At 44.0% G+C, this 19,656-nt stretch overlaps 1 protein-coding gene across 1 annotated transcript in view; it reads left to right on the top strand.

Annotated features, from left to right (window-relative positions):
- Positions 1-19,656, top strand: part of LOC115464740 (vomeronasal type-2 receptor 26-like) — an 80,856-nt gene that overhangs the window by 47,973 nt on the left and 13,227 nt on the right. Inside the window, exon 4 of the mRNA XM_030195095.1 lies at positions 9,690-10,479. Coding sequence (XP_030050955.1) covers positions 9,690-10,479 — 790 coding nt within the window. The remainder of the gene's footprint in view (positions 1-9,689; positions 10,480-19,656) is intronic.

Raw genomic sequence — 19,656 nt, 5'->3', positions numbered from 1 at the left:
ATGACGATTTGCACCTGATTGCACCATGCGCATACCCACTACAATAAATGCACTAAAAAATCACAGCTTGTACATTTCTGTTAGTCGCTATTCTATAAGAAGTCATTCATTTGCGTCAATGACTAGACTACAATTATTTACAGACCTTGATGTAATCAATTGGTGATGCCTTGTAGAATTACTCCCAAAGATTGGAAATGTACAAATACAAATCTCTGTGCCTAAGACACCCTTTTATTAAACTGTGTTTGGCAGTAATGTAGCTTAAAATGTTGTACCACGTGATGTGCTCAGGCGTCCTGTGGTAACTGCCAAATTTGCGTATACTAACAATGCGCAAAAACTATTTAAACATTTTTTGAGGGGGTGTGCAAGGGGGTAGACAGTGGGCATTCCTGCACTAATCAGTTAACGTAGCTACATTACCGTGTGCTAACTAGTTCGTACAGGAACACAGGTGGCAATAACAGGGGCGTAGCTATGTAGGGCCATGGGCGCCCCTAGATTTGGCCCTGGCCCCCCCTGCCGACGACCCTCTCGACCCTCCTCCCACTGCCAACCCGCTGCCATCGGGTACCTTTGCTGGCAGGGGACCCCAACCCCCGCCAGCCGAGGTCCTCTTCTCCGGCGCGGCTGCGTTGCTGATCTGCAAGGCTTTGTTCTGTTTCTGTGAAGTCTGGCTATGCCCCTGGGTGATAAGAGCTCATGTGGTAAGAAATGTTTAATAGCCGTGGTCTAATGGCACATGGCCATTAATACAAAAAATACTTAAAGCCCATTTTTACGGCTGTGGTGAAAATGATCTTCACTCATGGGAAAAACCTAGCTATGGCCAGCTAAGCCCATGTATTCCCATAGCTTAGTAAAAGCACACAGTTCCCTCTAAGCTGAGCGGGAGTCCTCCATCTACAGTCCTGCCAGTGGGGGGTGCTGTTTCACTATCACATTTTCAATAAAGAGGAACAGGAAAGTTCTGCAGACGTCCAGAAAGCCTGCCTGTCACTAGTGATTGAAAACATAATATTGAAGCACCACCCTCTACTGGTATCAATGTAGTCGAGTAACAGGACCTCTAAATTTCTATGAATGTATGTTTTGCCTGGTCAAGCATATGTTGGGGATGGACTGAGACAGGTGTAATTCCTGCTGCAATAGTTATAAAACACAGGTGCACATCTCAGCAGCCCTGTTTCCTAGATCAAAGCAGGAGTTAGCCGACCTACTGTATATAAAACTTCCATCCACCTTCAAGTTCTCTGGCAATTTTGAGATAGAAAATCTAGATCATTCCTTCATTTAAAAAACAAATTATTTATCAATTTTCAAAATATTATAATCACATTATAACAATGCAACTAAGGAAATAAAGGAAAACAACAGAAAAGGAAAAATATATATCATCATATATCATGAAAACTTTGTAATCTTTAGTCCACAATTATTAGGTAACTGAGCCAAGAAATTAAGATAAAGGAAAAAAAATTAATTACCAGAATATATGCCAATATCAGGAACAATCCTCATTCGGCATAACAATGCACCTAGAACTGTGGGATTTATGTCTGAACCTTTGTTTCCGCTTTAGAAAACATAAATTCTAATAATTGCTTAGGGTCAGTAAAGACAGGAATTATTTTGAAAAGTGAAACAGCAAGCACAAGGAAACCAAAACAAAAAACACATACCCAGACCTTGCATCTCCTCTGGGTATTCCTAGATAAATCAGGAAACATTCTTAACTTTGACCCCAAGAAATCACAATTCATATATCGAAAATATAACTTCAGAATAAAAGTACATAAGTATTGCCATACTGGGAAAGACCAAAGGTCCATCAAGCCCAGCATCCTGTTTCCAACAGTGGCCTGTCTAGGTCACAAATACCTGGCAAGATCCCAAAAAAGTACAAAACATTCTATACTGCTTATCCCAGAAATAGTGGATTTTCCCCAAGATCATTTAATAATGGTCTATGGACTTTTCCTTTAGGAAGCTGTCCAAACCTTTTTTAAATTCCGCTAAGCTAACCGTCATTACCACATTCTCTGGCAACGAATTCCAAAGTTTAATTACACGTTGAGTGAAGAAATATTTTCTCCGATTCGTTTTAAATTTACTACATTGTAGCTTCATCGCATGCCCCCTAGTCCCAGTATTTTTGGAAAGTGTAAACAGACTCTCCACATCTACCCGTTCCATTCCACTCATTATTTTATAGACCTCTATCATATCTCCCTTAAGCCGCCTTTTCTTCAAGCTGAAGAGTCCTAGCTGCTTTAGCCTTTCCTTATAGGGAAGTCGCCCCATTCCCTTTATCATTTTCGTCGCCCTCCTCTGCACCTTTTTTAATTCCACTATATCTTTTTTTAGATGCGGCGAAAAGAATGGAACACAATATTCGAGGTGCGGTCACACCATGGTGCAATACAAAGGCATTATGACATCCTCATTTTTATTTTCCATTCCTTTCCTAATAATACCTAACATTCTATCAGTGGCATAGCAAGGACGGGGCGGTGGGGGCGGTCCGTCCCAGGTGCACGCTGCTGGAGGGGTGCAGAGAGAAGCCGCACGCCTGTCGACTCCGCTGGTTCCCTGCTCCCTCTGCCCCGAAACAGGTTATTTCCTGTTCCGGGGCAGAGGGAGCCAGTGGAGCCGACAGCCATGCAGCTGCTCCCAGCAGCTAAGAATGCACCGGGGGGGGGGGGGGGGGCTGGGGTGGGGTTGATGCGCTGGGGTGTGTCATTGCACCGGGGGAGGTGTCATGCTGCACCCTGGGGGGACGGACACTGCGGCACCTGGGAGTGTGTGCAGCGGCGACCTGCCCCTGGTGGCAGCCGACCTAGGAACGCCACTGCATTCTATTTGCTTTCTTAGCCGCAGCATGGAACCTTGCATGACGTAGCTATAATTCGGGTTCCTCTTTCCCACATACATCACTTTGCACTTGCTCACATTAAATGTCATCTGCCATTTAGACGCTCAGTCTCCCAGTCTTGTAAGGTCCTCTTGTAATTTTTCACAATCCTCCCGCGATTTAACGACTTAAATCGCGTTAGGATTGTGAAAAATTACAACTTTGAATAACTTTGTGGCATCAGCAAATGTAATTACTTCACTAGTTACTCCCATATCTAGGTCATTTATAAATATGTTAAAAAGCAGCGGTCCCAGCACAGACCCCACTAACTACCCTTCTCCATTGAGAATACTGACCATTTAACCCTACTCTGTTTTCTATCTTTTAAACAGTTTATAATCCACAGTAGAACACTACCTCCTATCCCATGACTCTCCAATATCTTCTGGAGTCTTTCATGAGGTACTTTGTCAAATGCCTTCTGAAAATCCAGATACATAATATCAACCGGCTCACCTTTATCCACATGTTTGTTCACCCCTTCAAAGAAATGTAGTAGATTGGTGAGGCAAGATTTCCCTTCACTAAATCCATGATGACTTTGTCTCATTAATCCATGCTTTTGAATATGCTCTGTAATTTTGTTCTTTATAGTAGTCTCTACCAGGGGCGTAGCCAGACTTCAGCGGGAGGGGGGTCCAGAGCCTGAGATGAGGGGGCACATTTTAGTCCCCCCCCCCCCCGGTGCCGCCAACCCCCCACCATTGCTGAACCCTCCCCACCAACTTTGACCCCCCTGCCATTGCCGAACCCCCCCCACCAACTTTGACCCCCCTGCCATTGCCGAACCCCCCCCCCACCAACTTTGACCCCCCTGCCATTGCCGAACCCCCCGCCACCAACTTTTACCCCTCCCCGCTGCCGACCCTCTCGACCCCCCTTCCCGCCGGCAACCCGTTGCCTACCTTTGCTGGCAGGGGACCCCCACTAGCCGAGGTCCTCTTCTTCTCAATCCCATGCAAGGCGTCATTCTAGTTTGACATCCTGCACGTTGTATGTGCAGGACATCAGACTCACAGAAACAGAACGAAGCGGGGGGGGGGGGGTCGAGAGAGTCATCGGCAGGGGGGTCCAGGGGCAAATCTATGGGCGCCCAGGCTCCCATGGCCCCACGTAGCTATGCCCCTGGTCTCTACCATTTTGCCCGGCACCGATGTCAGACTCACCGGTCTATAATTTCCTAGATCTCCTCTGGAACCTTTTTTAAAATTCGGCGTTACATTGGCCACCCTCCAATTTTCTGGTACCACGTTCAATTTTAAGGATAAATTACATATTACTAACAATAACTCTGCAAGTTCATTTTTCAGTTCTATCTGTTTGGTTCCAAGGCAAAAATTGCTAGTAAAGTGGTATGTTGAGTAACAAATTCCAAAGATGATGACTCCAAGAAATCTGTTAAATTAGCATTTTGATTATCTTCTCTTTGTATGACTCCAGGTATCATCAAGTAGTTAGCTAAAGGTGACAGTGAGGGGCATTTTTGAAAGGGACATCCAACTTTTGATGAGGACGTCCTCGCAAAACGTCCCCATCCAGGGGCGGGGAAACCCGTATTTTCGAAACAAGATGGACAGTCATCTTTTGTTTCGATAATACAGTCAGGGACACCCAATCCTGAAATTTGGTCGTCCTTAGAGATGGTCGTCCCTAGACTTGGTCGTTTCTGATTTTCAGCGATAATCGAAACCAAGGACGTCTGTCTCACTAACAACTAAATGCAAACCATTTGGTCATGGGAGGAGCCAGCATTTGTAGAGCACTGGTCCCCCTCACATGCCAGGACACGAACCGGGCACCCTAGGGGACACTGCAGTGGACTTCACAAATTGCTCCCAGGTACTTAGCTCCCTTACCGTGTATGCTGAGCCCCCCAACCCCCCCCCCAAAACCCACTACCCCCAACTGTACACCACTACCATAGCCCTTACCAGTGAAGGGGGGGCACCTAGATGTGGGTACAGTGGGTTTGTGGTGGGTTTTGGAGGGCTTGCTGTTTCCTCCACTAAAACTGCCCCTGGGACCCGCATACTGCTGTGATGGACCTGAGTATGACATCTGAGGCTGGCATAGAGGTTGGAAGGACATATTTTGAAAGATGTTTTTTGAGGGTGGGAGTGGGTTAGTGACCACTGGGGGAGTAAGGGGAGGTCATCCTCGATTCCCTCCGGTGGTCATCTGGTCATTTTGGGCACCTTTTTGTGCCTTGCTCTTAAGAAAAACATGACCAGGTAAAGTCACGCATGTGTTCGTCAGGGACGTCCTTGTTTTTTTTTCGATTATGGGTCAAGGACATCTAGGCACGCCCAAGTCCCGCCTTCGCTACACCTCAGACACGGCCCCGTGAATTTTGGCCGTCCCTGTGACGGAAAGCAGTTGGGGACGTCTAAAATCAGCTTTCGATTATACCGATTTGAACGTTTCTGTTTGCTCACTCCCTCAAAAAAATGCAGTAGATTGGTGAGGCAAGACTTCCCTTCACTAAATCCGTGCTGACGTTTTCTCATCAGCCCATGTTTTTGTACGTGCTCTGTAATTTTATTCTTGATAATAGCCTCTACCATTTTGCCCGGTACCGACGTCAGACTCACCGGTCTGTAATTTCCCGGATCTCCTCTGGAACCTTTTTTAAAAATCGGTGTAACATTGGCTACCCTCCAGTCTTCTGGTACCACACTTAATTTTAGGGATAGATTGCATATTACTAACAGTAGCTCTACAAGTTCATTCTTCAGTTCTATTAATACTCTGGGATGAATACCATCAGGTCCTGGTGATTTACTACTCTTCAGTTTGCAGAACTGACCCATTACATCCTCCAAGTTTATAGAGAATTCATTTAGTTTCTCTGACTCGCCGGCACCGGTGTCCCTCCCAAATCCTCCTCGGTGAAGACCGAGGTAAAGAATTCATTTAATTTCTCCGCTACGGCTCGGTCGTCCCTGATCGCCCCTTTAACACCATTTTCATCCAGTGGCCCAACCAATTCTTTAGCCGGCTTCCTGCTTTTAATGTATCTAAAAAAAGTTTTACTATGTATTTTCGCTTCTAACGCTAAGTTTTTCTCAAAGTCCTTTTTTGCCCTCCTTATCTCCGCTTTCCATTTGGCTTGGCATTCCTTATGTTTTATCTTGTTACCTTTAGTCGGTTCTCTTCTCCACTTTCTGAATGATTGTTTTTTGGTTCTAATGACTTCCTTTACCTTACTGTTTAGCCACGCCGGCTGACGTTTGGTCTTTTTTCCCCTTTTTCTAATACGCAGAATATATTTGCCCTGTACTTCCAGGATGGTGTTTTTAAACAGCATCCACGCCTGATGCAAGTTTTTTACCCTGCGAGCTGCACCTTTCAGTCTTTTTTTCACCGTTTTTCTCATTTTGTCGTAATCACCTTTTCTAAAGTTAAACGCTAGTGTATTTGATTTCCTAAGTTCACTTACTTCAATGCCAATATCAAAACTGATCATATTATGATCACTGTTATCAAGCGGCCCTCACACCGCTACCCCCCGCACCAGATCATGAGCTCCAGTAATGACTAAATCTAGTATTTTTCCTTCTCTTGTGGGCTCCTGAACCAGCTGTTCCATGAAGCTGTCCATGATTTCATCAAGAAATTTCACCTCCCTAGCATGTACCGATGTTACATTAACCCAGTCTATATGTGGATAATTGAAGTCACCTATTAATATTACATTGCCCAATTTATTCGCTTCCCTAATTTCCTTTGACATTGCTGTGTCCGGCCGCTCGTCCTGGCCAGGCGGTCGGTAGTACATTCCTATCAACGTCCTTTTCCCCTTTTCACGTGGAATTTCAATCCACAAAGATTCCAATAGGGGTTTTGTCTCCTGCAGCCTATCTGAGACAAGGTTCTCATTTACATACAGTGCTACCCTTCCTCCTATCCTATCCACCCTATCACTACGATATAATTTGTAGCCCGGTATGACTGTGTCCCATTGGTTATTTTCCTTCCACCAGTTCTCAGAGATGCCAATAATATCCAATTTTTCATTGTGTGCAATGTACTCCAGCTCTCTCATCTTATGTCTCAGGCTCCTGGCATTTGCGTATAGACATTTCAATACATGCTCCTTCCCCCACATCAGGCTCCCTACTCACAGTTTGTTGTTGTAATTGCTGCTGCAATGAGAAAGAGCCAGAAATTACACCAGGGGAGGAAGCCCTCCTGCGGAATCCCAGACGGCATAGGCGGTCAGTGGCCCAACTGTTTGGGGAGGCTAAAGGGGGCAGGGTTATGGGTTGGGGCCAGGGGTGGAGCTTAAATCCATAATTGTCTGATAACACACAGAAAAAATAAATAAATAAAAATAAAAGTCACAATTAATACCTTTTATTAAATTTAGATATTAGATATGCATCATATGTCAAAGAATAAAGTGGTTGCTCAAAGCATATACTAACCACAATCGCTCAACTACAAAACACTATGCACAACTTTGTGCAAAAACACACTCAGAACCTTACTGTACCATAAATATTACACTGGGCAGAACCTAATACACCAATATACCACCCATACGGAAAATGCAGACTGTCAACAATATGAAACAAGGATAATAATATCACAATTCTCATGTAGAGCCACAAAACATCCTAATTCATGTTTAATGTGGGATAAAATGCCATACATAAGTAAATAAATAAATATAAACATTTAATGTTGAGCACCTGATTCTCAAAGAGGACATATTCCAAACACTATAAATAAAATAAAATGATCTTTTCTACCTTTGTTGTCTGGTGACTTTGTTTTTCTGATCATGCTGGCCCAGCATCCAATTCTGCTGCTATCTGTCCTCTTAACTCTGTTTCCAGGGCTTCCTTTCCATTTATTTCTTTACTTTCTGCCTTTCTTCTTCACTTCTTGTCCTACATCTGTAAGTAAAAGCTGGGTCCTCCGCAGACTTGACTGTCCAGTGGATCCAACTTCTGCCTATTTTCTTCATCCATGTGCAGTTTTTCTCTCTTCCTTTTCCCTCATCTCATCTCCTTCCTCACGCTTCCCTCCCCTCCATCCATGTCCAGCATTTCTTCTCTCTCCCTTCTCTCTCCTCCATCCATGTCCAGCAACTCTCATCTCCCCTGCCCCCCCTCCAGCCATCCACACCCACCCAGCGATTCTCTTCACTCCCCTGCCCCCCTCTTCCAGCCATCCATACCCACCCATTGATTCTCTCCTCTCCCATGCCCCCCTCCAACCATCCACACCCACCCATTGATTCTCTCCTCTCTTCTCCTCTCTGTTCCCAGGCAGATTTTCTAACAGGAGCTGCTCATCCAATCAGAGAGCTCTATTTGAATGCAGATTAACATACAGACACTCTAATGGGAATTTTTAGTCAAAAACACTAGCTAAACCCTTCGTTTTTGGATCAAACTTCACAAGTTTGATCAGAGCCATGCCCTAACATTAAGGCTGTAAACATTTCCAACAATTTTTACCCATAAATATGCAAATGAGAACCTCCCAAAAACAGACTAATTTGCATATGGCTTGAGCAAATTTGAGTACATAGCATACCAATCCCACTTCCTAGCACCTAAATTCTGCAATTAGATTTAATGCAAATACTTTTAAAACTTATTTTTAGCAGTTTTAAAATTTCAGGGGTCAGTGCAAGTCTCTTTGGTATGAAGTGCTCATGTGCAGGAATTCATCCTAGTTAAATATCTCCCTGGCAACCCAGGACACCTCCAGCCAACCTCCCTGCTCTGCTCTCCCAGCAGTAAGGTAATCAAATTACAACTGGTTAAACACAGCTGCTGCTATTTAAACCCCCCAGAGCAGGGACTCGCTGGAGAACTACTGCTACTACTATTTAGCATTTCTATAGAAACAGCTGATCCATCCTGCTGTGGCTGGGGAGGCATAGCCTCCCCAAGCTTCTTATACCGGGCGCCTATGCCAGACGGAAAAGCTCCTTCCTCCAGGTCCACCTTAATACCAGCTAGCAGAGAATTTCCAGGTTGTGGTGGTGTGGCCTGGAAGCAGGGCTGAGAGAAACCCTGCTTGCATCGCTGCCAGTTTTCAGTGGCACTGTCAAAGAAGAAAGTAACCCTGAGTATTCAGGTACTCTGAAATAATCCAGCAGGGTTCACCCGGCAGTGGGGGCAACTGCTTAGTCTTCCCTCTCCTTTTCCCTATCATAAGTCGGGTAAGGGGGGGTCTTTACTAAGGCTTAGCTCAAGTTATCTGCAGCAGGGCCCCTAAATGCGGTCACAGATGGAGCTCCTACTCGAGCATCCACTCACGACGTCATCGTGGCTCTTGTTACACTCTGATCGCGCCTATATTTACAAGAAATGAATAAATAGAGGGGCTGGAGGAAGATCTCAGGGTGGGGCTTTTGTTAAGAATTTCATTGACCCCAGTGACAGAGGTCACTTAGGTGAAGTCAGAGATTTTCTTTCCTTCTGTTTCATTATTCTTTTATTATTGTTGTTGTTGTTTGTTTTCTTGGATTGGCTTTAAGGAAAAGAAGCAACTGTAATATGAAATGAAAATGAATGAAAAAGAAAAAAAAACCAGAAATATTTCCTGTGTACAGCCACCTTTTTCTCTGCCATCTCTCCCTGAAAGCTTAGTACAGCTTTTCTGATATGTCATACCAGTTAGCTTTGTCACCAGTGCTTTTTCTCCTCCACTCTCTATAGTATAATTATGTTCAAAACATTTGATATGTGAATGGATGTGAACTTTTCATGACAAAATGGTGATGAATTCAATATTTTATTCTCAACAGATCAGCTACTCCTCAGGGAATCTTGTCATGAGCGACACCATTAAGTTTCCTTATTTCTATCGAACTGTCCCCACTGAACTGCACCTCTGTGCTGGAATAGTCAGGTTACTGAAACATTTTGACTGGACTTGGGTTGGTATCTTTGCATCTGATGATGAAAACAGTATGAAGGGTGTGCAGATCCTGAAAGAAGGGATTGAGGAGAGTGGAGGTTGCATTGAATTTATAGAAACCTTCAGTCAGTTCAAATCGATACTACTTCATGATTTGGAGGCTATTTCCAAAACCATCCGTACATCTTCAACTAAAGTGATTATTTTGTATTGTAATACAGATAACACAGAGCTGATAAAATATACAGCCATTTTGGAACCACTTGGAAAAGTCTGGATCATCACAGCCAAATGGTTATTTGTCTTACCCTCATACAATATTGATAGGAAAAACACCTTAGCTTTTGCTGTCACAACGAAGACTATTCCAAGCTTTCACAAATTTGTCCGTGAGGTGAATCCTGACATTTTTCCAAACGATTCATTCATAGCAATGTGGTGGAAAGACCTGTGTAACAACCAGTGCCCCAAGAGCATCCAAAGATCCTGTAGCAATAATGAAACATCTGCCTACCTCCTACACTGTGACATCATAAACTCTGGGAACAGTTATAATGTATATAACGCTGTGTATGGCCTGGCACATGCACTGCATGATGTGTTTACCTCTGGTTCTGGAAATACCATCCTGGGGAGTGGAGAAAGTGAGAGCATTTTGGAATTTTTGCCATGGAAGGTAATATCCTTTGTTAGAGTAATGTTCTTTTCAGAAACAAGGAAGCAGGATGCAGTGAAGTCTGTATACTCACACAGATGCTTCCTGCTCACCCTCAGAGATATGCACCTAATTGCAAAGATAAAAGTGAAATGTAAAGCACATAGAAAAACTATAGGAGTAGTATTTATCCGCAGCTGTCAGGGTTGTTTTATTTTAATGTTGACTGTTGTGCCTGAACTAGACATGGGTATTCAGTGCCAGGCAATCTAGCATTGAATTTCCAGGAGTTTGTAGGCTGCCAGAAGTTTTATGTGTCCTGTAACATACCAAGGGTGGGGTGGTGGGGCGGGCAGAAAGGGGATGCATGGAGCAGGCGCACAGCTGTCGACTCTGCCCATCTCCTGCCTCCTCTGATGTCAACTTCCTGTTCCAGGGCAGGGGACCGGCACAGTGACAGCCTCACATCTGCTCTGTGCACCCTCTTGCTCGGAGGAGGGTGGTGCTCCGATAACTAACCAGGCATAGTTAAGACAGTATTATATGTGGTTAAGCGTGATCAGTTAGTTATCTGGGTACAAGAACCAAATATTACAGGTGACTGGATAACTTCCAGGTCTGTCTCGATTCTGCTCCTGGACTGACCTGGCACTAACCAGATATTGCCATCAGAGTTGATATGCAAAGTCACCCAGGTAAATAATGTTGAATGTTGACACCTACCTGCTTTTCAAATATGAGGATCTTACACAAGAAAACTTTGATAATTTGGCTTCCTCTGCAGGGAAAATGTTGATATAATTTTTTACATTTCAAAATAGGCTTCAAGGCTTAGGTGTATGTCTTTTTAAAAATGAGAGCCTGATATTCAAAGCGATTTAAGCGAGTAGAAGATTATGATCCCTAGCGGAGATACATGGGATGATTAATTTTCATAGCCATGATTATTATTTTTTTAATTACGACTAAAATAACACTTCAATCGCAGTGCAAAACTGTAATAAATCTGCAGCTCTAGTTAATTTGTTCAGAACGTGCCTTTACTTTTTGGACAACTGTTAAAATGAAAGAAATTAGGTCATTTTCACTTTCTATACCTTTAAACGATCTAGATACTGAGGCGCTAGTTTGAACCAAATCCTTATCTGTTGCACTTATTTTCAGCTCAAACACAGGCCAGAGGATGGGAGAGTGTCAGGCTTGCCCAGCGGAGATGTGAGCCCTTGTGCGCGAGGGAGGAGGATTCCTCGCCGGGTTGTCGGCCAAATCCGAGTTCCCCCTGTGCCCCCCTCCGTTCCCCAGGGGTTGAGCCCCCAGGTGTGGGAAGCAAACAGCAGAGAACTGAGTCCAGAACAAAGTCCACGGGGCACAGCCAAGCAATGGGCAACAGCAGGGCCAGGCAGCAAACAGTAGCAAATCCAGGATCAGACAGAGGTCAATACCAGGCAGCAAACAGTAGCAAGTCCAGGATCAGGCAGAGGTCAATACCAGGCAGCAAACAGTAGCAAGTCCAGGATCAGGCAGAGGTTAATACCAGGCAGCAAACAGTAGCATGTTCAGGACCAGGCAGAGGTCAATACCAGGCAGCAAGCAGTAGCAAGTCCAGGATCAGGCAGAGGGCAATACCAGGAAGCAAATAGTAGCAAAACCAGAAGCACTGCAACTACCCAGGAAACTGCTCCAACCGGAGAAGCCCTCAAGCCCAAATATGGGCTTCCTTCCTGAGGCTGCCCAATGCCATGATGGCAGCCCCATCCAGGGCCGCCGAGGCCGGGCCCGGGACAAGGCCCGCCCCTGGCCCCCCCCACCCAAGGTCGCATTGCGTCGCGCCCCCTCCACCTGCAAACAGTAGCAAATCCAGGATCAGGCAGAGGTCACTACCAGGCAGCAAACAGTAGCAAGTCCAGAATCAGGCAGAGGTCAATACCAGGCAGCAAGCAGTAGCAAGTCCAGGATCAGGCAGAGGTCAATACCAGGCAGCAAACAGTAGCAAGTCCAGGATCAGGCAGAGGTCAATACCAGGCAGCAAACTGTAGCAAGTCTGCTAATAATAATAATAAAGTCCAGGATCGGGCAGAGGTCAATACCAGGCAGCAAACTGTAGCAAGTCCAGGACCAGGCAGAGGTCAATACCAGGCAGCAAGCAGTAGCAAGTCCAGGATCAGGCAGAGGTCAATACCAGGCAGCAAATAGTAGCAAAACCAGAAGCACTACAACTACCCAGGAAACTGAATAGAAGCTGAAGCATGAAAGGACTGGTGGCAGGGCTTTAAATAGGACAGGAATCAGGCCCAAACATGCACAGCTGTCTTCAAGATGGCTGCCCCAACCGGAGACGCCCTCAAGCCCAAATATGGGCTTCCTTCCTGAGGCTGCCCAACTCCAAGATGGCAGCCCTGTCCTAAGACGCCCACCTCTGAGATGGCTGCCCTGCCCAAATCCAAGATGGCCACTATATCCTCAGATGCCCATACCCCGTGCAAGCAGGGAACATGACAGGAGAGAGCCAGACAAATTGGAGCCTGTTTGTGAGAAGGAGAAGACAGGAGAACAAGGCACTTCAGCAATCATGAAAAAACAAAACAAAAAAAACCCCTATTTGATAAGCAGCTAAGTAAGCCTATGCCCATGATCTTTCCCTCAAATTTCATAAGAATAGTTATCAGGGAGTAGCCAGACACACAATTTTGGGTGGGCCTGGGCCCAAGATGGGTGGGCATAAGAACTCCAGTTTGTCCCACAAGTGATTTGGTCTCTCTCTTTCTCACCTGCATACCATATGGTCTGTCATACATTCTCCCCCCGCATACCTTTTAAATAGCAGATTTTCACCGGCAGCGAGCAGCAACTAATACACACTGCTCATGTTGGCCCCACACCCTTCCCTCTGATGCAACTTCCTATTTCCGCATAGATGAGAATACATCAGAGGGAAGGCTGTGGGGCTGGTGTGAGCAGTATGTATTAGTCGCTGCTCGCTGCAGGTGAAGATCTGCTATATACAAGGTATGCAAGAGGGACAGTTGTTGGGAGTTTTTGGCTGGTGGGGCTTGGGGATCCCTGCCAGCCACATCATAGGTGTGCTGTTATTGGGTGGGCCTGAGTCCAAAGTGGGTAGGCTTGGGCCCATCCAGGCCCACCCTCGGCTACGCCACTGATAGTTATACTGGGTCAGACCAATAGTCCATCTAGCCTAGTATCCTGTTTCCAACAGTGGCCAATCCAAGTTATAAGTACCTGGCAGAAACCCAAATAGTAGCAACATTCCATGCTACCAATCCCAGGGCAAGCTGTGGCTTCCCCCATGTCTGTCTCGATAAAAGGCTATAGACTTTTTCTCCAGAAGCTTTCCAAACCTTTTTTAAACTAGGATATGCTAACCACTGTTACCACATCCTCTGGCACTGAGTTCCAGAGCTTAACTATTCATTGAGTGATAAAATATTTCCTTCTATTTGTTTGAAAAGTATTTGCATGTAATTTTATTGAGTGTCCCCTGGTCTTTGCACCTTTTGAAAGATTGAAAAATCAATTCACATATACCCATTCTACACCACTCCACGGATAATGATGTCACCAGCGCCTAATTAGGAAAGAAAAAGAAAGCAGCGCCGGCCACCATTACTTTTTTGCACTGAGACAGAGAGGATCAGAGAGAAAGATGCTAGATTTCAAAATTACTTTGCAGAAGTCCAAAATCTTTTGGAAAAAAAAAATAAAAGAAACATATATAGAAATCAGCTAATGATCAAGAACGAGCTCTCAATGGCAGCTACTCAACTAGGCAGCACAATATATGTATAGGAGATGTATTTAAAAGGCAGAAAGAAGAGGCAATGACAGCCAGTATAATTAAAAAATAAAGTGAAAGATGCTATTAGAATCAAAAGAATATCTTTCAAAAAATGGAGAAAGGATCTGAAGAAAGTAAGAAGGAACATAAACTCTGGCAATTTAGATGCAAAACATTGATAAAGAAGGCTAAAAGAGAATATGATGAGAAATTTGCAACAGAGGCAAAAACTCATAGTAATAATATTTTCAGGTACATCACAAAGAAAGCTTGTGAAGCAGCCCATGGCAAAGTAGAAAACCACCTGGACTGTATACACCCTGGGCACTGAAAGAAAAACATGAAATTGCCGATCCACAGTAACCTGTTGTTAGAATCGTCTGTAGTACCTGAAGATTGGATGGTGGCCAATGTAATGCTGATTTTTGAAAAGAGTTCCAGGGCTGATCTGAGACAGCAAAGTTAATCACCTATAGCAGGTGTTCTCCAAGGACAGTAGGCCAAGTATTCTTACTACTGGGTCCAACAGAGCCCAGTAGGAACGCTAGTGAATCTAAGAACTTTCTAGTAGCATTCCACTGTGCATGCTCTGGTGCTTTTCCGCCAGTCACATAAGCGCGGGTCCCTCAGTCATATACAATAGCTAAAGAATTCAATTCCAAGGGGAGGTGGGAGGGTATGTGAGATTACTTGACCTGCTGTCCACAGAGAACACTTGCTACAGGTAAGTAACTACTTTCTCCAAGGACAAGCAAGCCTTCATATTCTCACAACTGGGAATCCCTAACTACCAGGCTCACTGAAAACAACAATTCTAGGACAATAGGTACTTGAAACATTGAAGTCTGGAAGTCAATTAACCTGAAAATATTTATATGCTAGCTATCAAAGTATAGCCCTGAACTAAAGAAAACTGGGTCTAAGAGGGGTGGAGTTGAATTCTAGACACCGAACAAATTCTTCAGGACTGCCTGCTCGAAACGGCAGTAATGAGATGTGACCTCAAGTGGGCTACTGAGGTAGCCATGGCTCTAACATTATGAGCCTTGACATGACCCTCAATGGGAAATAACAAAACATAAGGAAGAGGGAGCAATCCCCACAAATGAAACAGCAGCAAACCAACAGTGGAGATGGCCAGAGACCAGGGTATAGCCAAAATGTTTCTTAAAAGACTTTAATAAAATATATATATATAAAACCATATGGAGAAGTGCATAACCATGGGCAGGACTCGACACGGCCTGTGTTTAGGCATCAGATTCTTCTGCCCAGTCAGTGGAAGACAAATGCTGCTTGACTTTTTTGATGTATGTTACAATTATACATTTCATTAAGGGAAAGATCTAATTTAGTTTTTCCTGAGATCTGTATACTGTGGACTCCTGAAGCAGCCATTGCTGCTAGAACACGGCCCGTGTTCAGTCCTACCCATGGTTATGCACTTCTCTGTAAGGTTTTATGGTGTTTTAAAGATTGCTAGCCCAGGTGTCTAATTGTGAACCGAAATGAGTGCTAATTCCACCCGCGTATGTGGCATCTTCTCCACTAGTTGGTAATTTATAAGATGTAATAAATGTGCCAATGGGATCAATTCTATAACTGGGAGCTTCCAATTAGAAGCTGAAAGGGTGTGTGGTAAGGAACCTAGGTTCCATTGTAGAATATGATCATAACCAGCTATCAACATGCCTAAAATTTAGTTGCTCACATTTATACCAGCCATAGAGCTTCTGCAAGTGCAGACACTTAAGTACAAGAGGAAACTATGGGCATCTTACTAAGGCGTGCTCACGTTTTAAGTGTGTGCTAAAATTGTAGGCGCGCTAAATGTTGGAAACGCCCATAGGAATGCATAGGCATCTCTAATGTTTAGTGCGCCCACAATTTTAGTGCATGCCAAAAACATGAGTGCACCTTAGTAAAAGACACCCTATGTAATTTACAAAGTATTCTTTAAGCTACGTATGTACTGTAAGTGAAAGCTCTGCTTGTGTCTCACCGATGATCCACCTGGTGAAAGCTGTCTTTCAAACAGACATGGGAGAGGGCATTTTCGATATGATATCTAAATCCACTTTTGGACGTTTGCTGAAAGAGTCCAAAGATCAAGTGGCGAACATACGTGCCAGAAACAAAGAACTATTTTAAAAATATCTTACTTCCTGGATCCAGAGACTGAAGAGACAACATAGAGAAAGGAAACTCAACTACACTATAAATAGGACACACCGAGGGGCATAATCGAAAAGGACGCCCAAGTTTTGCTGAGGACGTCCTCGCAAAATGTCCTGGTGAAGGGGTGGGGAAACCCGTATTATCAAAACAAGATGGACGTCCATCTTTTGTTTCGATAATATGGTCGGGGACGCCCAAATCTTGACATTTAGGTCATCCTTAGAGATGGTGGTCCCTAGACTTGGTCATTTCTGATTTTCGGCAATAATGGAAACCAAGGACACCCATCTCAGAAATGACCAAATGCAAGCCCTTTGGTTGTGGGAGTAGCCTGCATGGACTTCAGAAATTGCTCCCAGGTACATAGCTCCCTTACCTTGAGTGCTGAACCCCTCCAACCCCCCCCCAAAACCCACTACCCCCAACTGTGCACCACTACCAAAGCCCTTACGAGTGAAGGGGGGCACCTAGATGCGAGTACAGTGGGTTTCAGGTGGGTTTTGGAGGGCTTGCATTTACCACCACAAGTGTAACAGGTGGGGGGGGGGAGGGATGGGCCTGGGTCCGCCTGCCTGAAGTGCACTGCACCCACTAAAACAGCTCCAGGGACCTGCAAACTGCTGCGATGGACCTGAGTATGAAATTTGAGGCTGGCAAAAAATATTTTTAAAGCTGTTTTTGAGGGGGTTAGTGACCACTAGAGGAGTAAGGGGAGGTCATCCCCGATTCCCTCTGGTGGTCATCTGGTCAGTTCAGGCACCTTTTTGTGCCTTGGTCATAAGAAAAACAGGACCAGGTAAAGTTGTGCAAGTGCTCATCAGGGACACCCTTTTTTTTCCATTATGGGTCGAGGACACCCATATGTTGGGCACGCCCAAGTCACACCTTTGCTATGCCTCCAACACGCCCCCGTGAACTTTGGTCATCCTTGCGACGGAAAGCAGTTGGGGATGCCCAAAATCGGCTTTCGATTATGCCGATTTGGGTGACCCTGTGAGAAGGATGCCCATCTTGCGATTTGTGTCGAAAGATGTGCGTCCTTCTCTTTCGAGAATGCTAGTAATACCAGTCATCTGGTATTACTAGTACTATACATTATTGCTGAAGATCTACCAATAATTGATTTATTTAATTTATTTTAAAAATGTCTAGTCCACACGATTGTACAACTCTCAGCAGATCACAGCAGAACATACATAATATAATTTTAAAGGAAGACATAAACACACATATGCAATAGAAGTTTCTTGACCAAAACAAATCCGTCTCTAAAACAATAAGGAGCTTAAACACACAGCTTTAAACTACCAAAAAAGCTTGAGCAAAAAGGAAAGCCTTCAAATGTTTACGGAATCGAAGAAGTAAAGTCATACCTCTTAAATTAAAGGGCAACAAAGTTCACTGCCTCATACCCTCAATATAAAAAATAGTTGAATGGTACTCAGCTTAATATAATGAAAGGAAAGAATGTCAAGCAAAAGTTTATCTGAAGAATGCAATGCGTGAGCAGGCTGATAAAACTTCAAAGAACTAGCCACAGAAACTGGCACATCGTTGATTAAAGCCTTAAAAATTAGCAACAAGATTTTAAACTTGATTCTCCAGTGGATGGGTGACCTGTGCAGCTCATTAAACCAAGTGAGAAGTATCTATGAGCAAACAAGTAAATTGTAAAGGATGGATCTTACCTAGAGGTAACCCAACATACAATGCGTTACAGTAATCAAACAAGGGAGTGATCACACACTGTAGTACAGACCTAAAGTTAGTGCACAGTGCTGTCAGACACATCCTTACTCCAAAGAGCCTTCAATCTAATCTGATTAAATTGCAGTGCTCGAGAAGGTTAAGCATGAAAATGGCAGTAGAAGTAGAGGAGGAAACTCAGCTGATACTATTAACGAGAGATCTAAGGTAAGCAGCAGACTTAGCAGTGAAGAACAAAGAAAATGGTCTACAATCTACAGCAGATGACTAGTCAAGCCTAAGAGATTGTTCTGAAGAAGAAAGTATCCACATCTGAAAAATCTAGTACAGCTATGAAAGATGAGTTTTCTCTCCAATCTCTACAGAGAGGTGAAGGAAGGAAGAAGCAAGTTAGGGTCAGGGTACAGGAGACAATAGAGTTTACAGTAAAGCCAACAGAGCAGAATAAGAGGCCCTCTATTCCCTGCTGAGAATGGTATGGAGCAGCTTCTGGCTGATACAGATTCTGATTGATTCCTATTTCAGGGATTTCCATTAGAAGCATCAGATATTTAAAGTTTTTTTTTTACTTTCTATATCGCCATTACTGGTAGGCAGGCCAAAACAACATACAGACTAAATCAAAGGGAAGAAAAGAGCGCCAAAATTTCAGATACACAAAACAATTCACACAAGACCACTCATCACCAAACCAGAAAGGAAGTAAATTGCAAAGAACATACAACCAATCAAGGTAGCAATACAACAACCACCTCAATACAGAAGATGGTTGTAGTTAAATCTATTAGACAGTTGTCTACATCCTTGTCTTATTAGGCTGCTTCAATTTGGAATTCCCTTCCTACTTCAATTTGGGCATTGCATGATTATTTACAGTTTATAAAATAATTAAAAGCGTTCTTATTTAGTAAACATGTGAGCTGATTTTTCTAATTAATGTTGCTAAAGCTGTAATTCTCGAGTTGTGATTCAGTCTATTGTTTTTATTATCCGCATAGAACTATATAGGCTTTTACGAAATATAACACTGATGTGTAATATAATGACGATAAAAATTTGTAGCCAGTATGTATGTCAGCCGATTTGCAAATGCCTTAGTTGACGATGGTCTACAAAATGTGGCTGCTTAAGTGTTAAGTGTTAAAGTAGAACCTACCACAGGTAGAACAAGTATTGGAGAAATAAGAATGATGCATCTGGAAGCCACCCCCCCCCCCCCAAAAAAAAAAGAAAGGCAGAGAGGAAGTATCACAAAACATCAGATCTATGGAGGCATTTTGATTTAAACATCTATTGGAATAAATCACATGTTCCAAGTATATCAGAAGCACTGCCAGTGCTGGTGACACGTTAACCCTCTTCCAGTGGCCTGCTGTCGTTGGTGTTGCCCTGACCCTGTTTCTGTGCCTTGGGTTCTTCATTTCACTCTTTCTGCCTCTTTGCCCCTTTGATAGGGGCTTCGTGCAATTGTTACTGCCCTTTGCCCCATTTCTTGTTCCATGGGATCATCTTAAAGACTTG

This window comes from Microcaecilia unicolor, chromosome 3 (genome assembly GCF_901765095.1).
Source record: "Microcaecilia unicolor chromosome 3, aMicUni1.1, whole genome shotgun sequence".
Classification (NCBI taxonomy): domain Eukaryota; kingdom Metazoa; phylum Chordata; class Amphibia; order Gymnophiona; family Siphonopidae; genus Microcaecilia; species Microcaecilia unicolor.
This window is presented reverse-complemented; position numbering and strand designations above follow the sequence as displayed.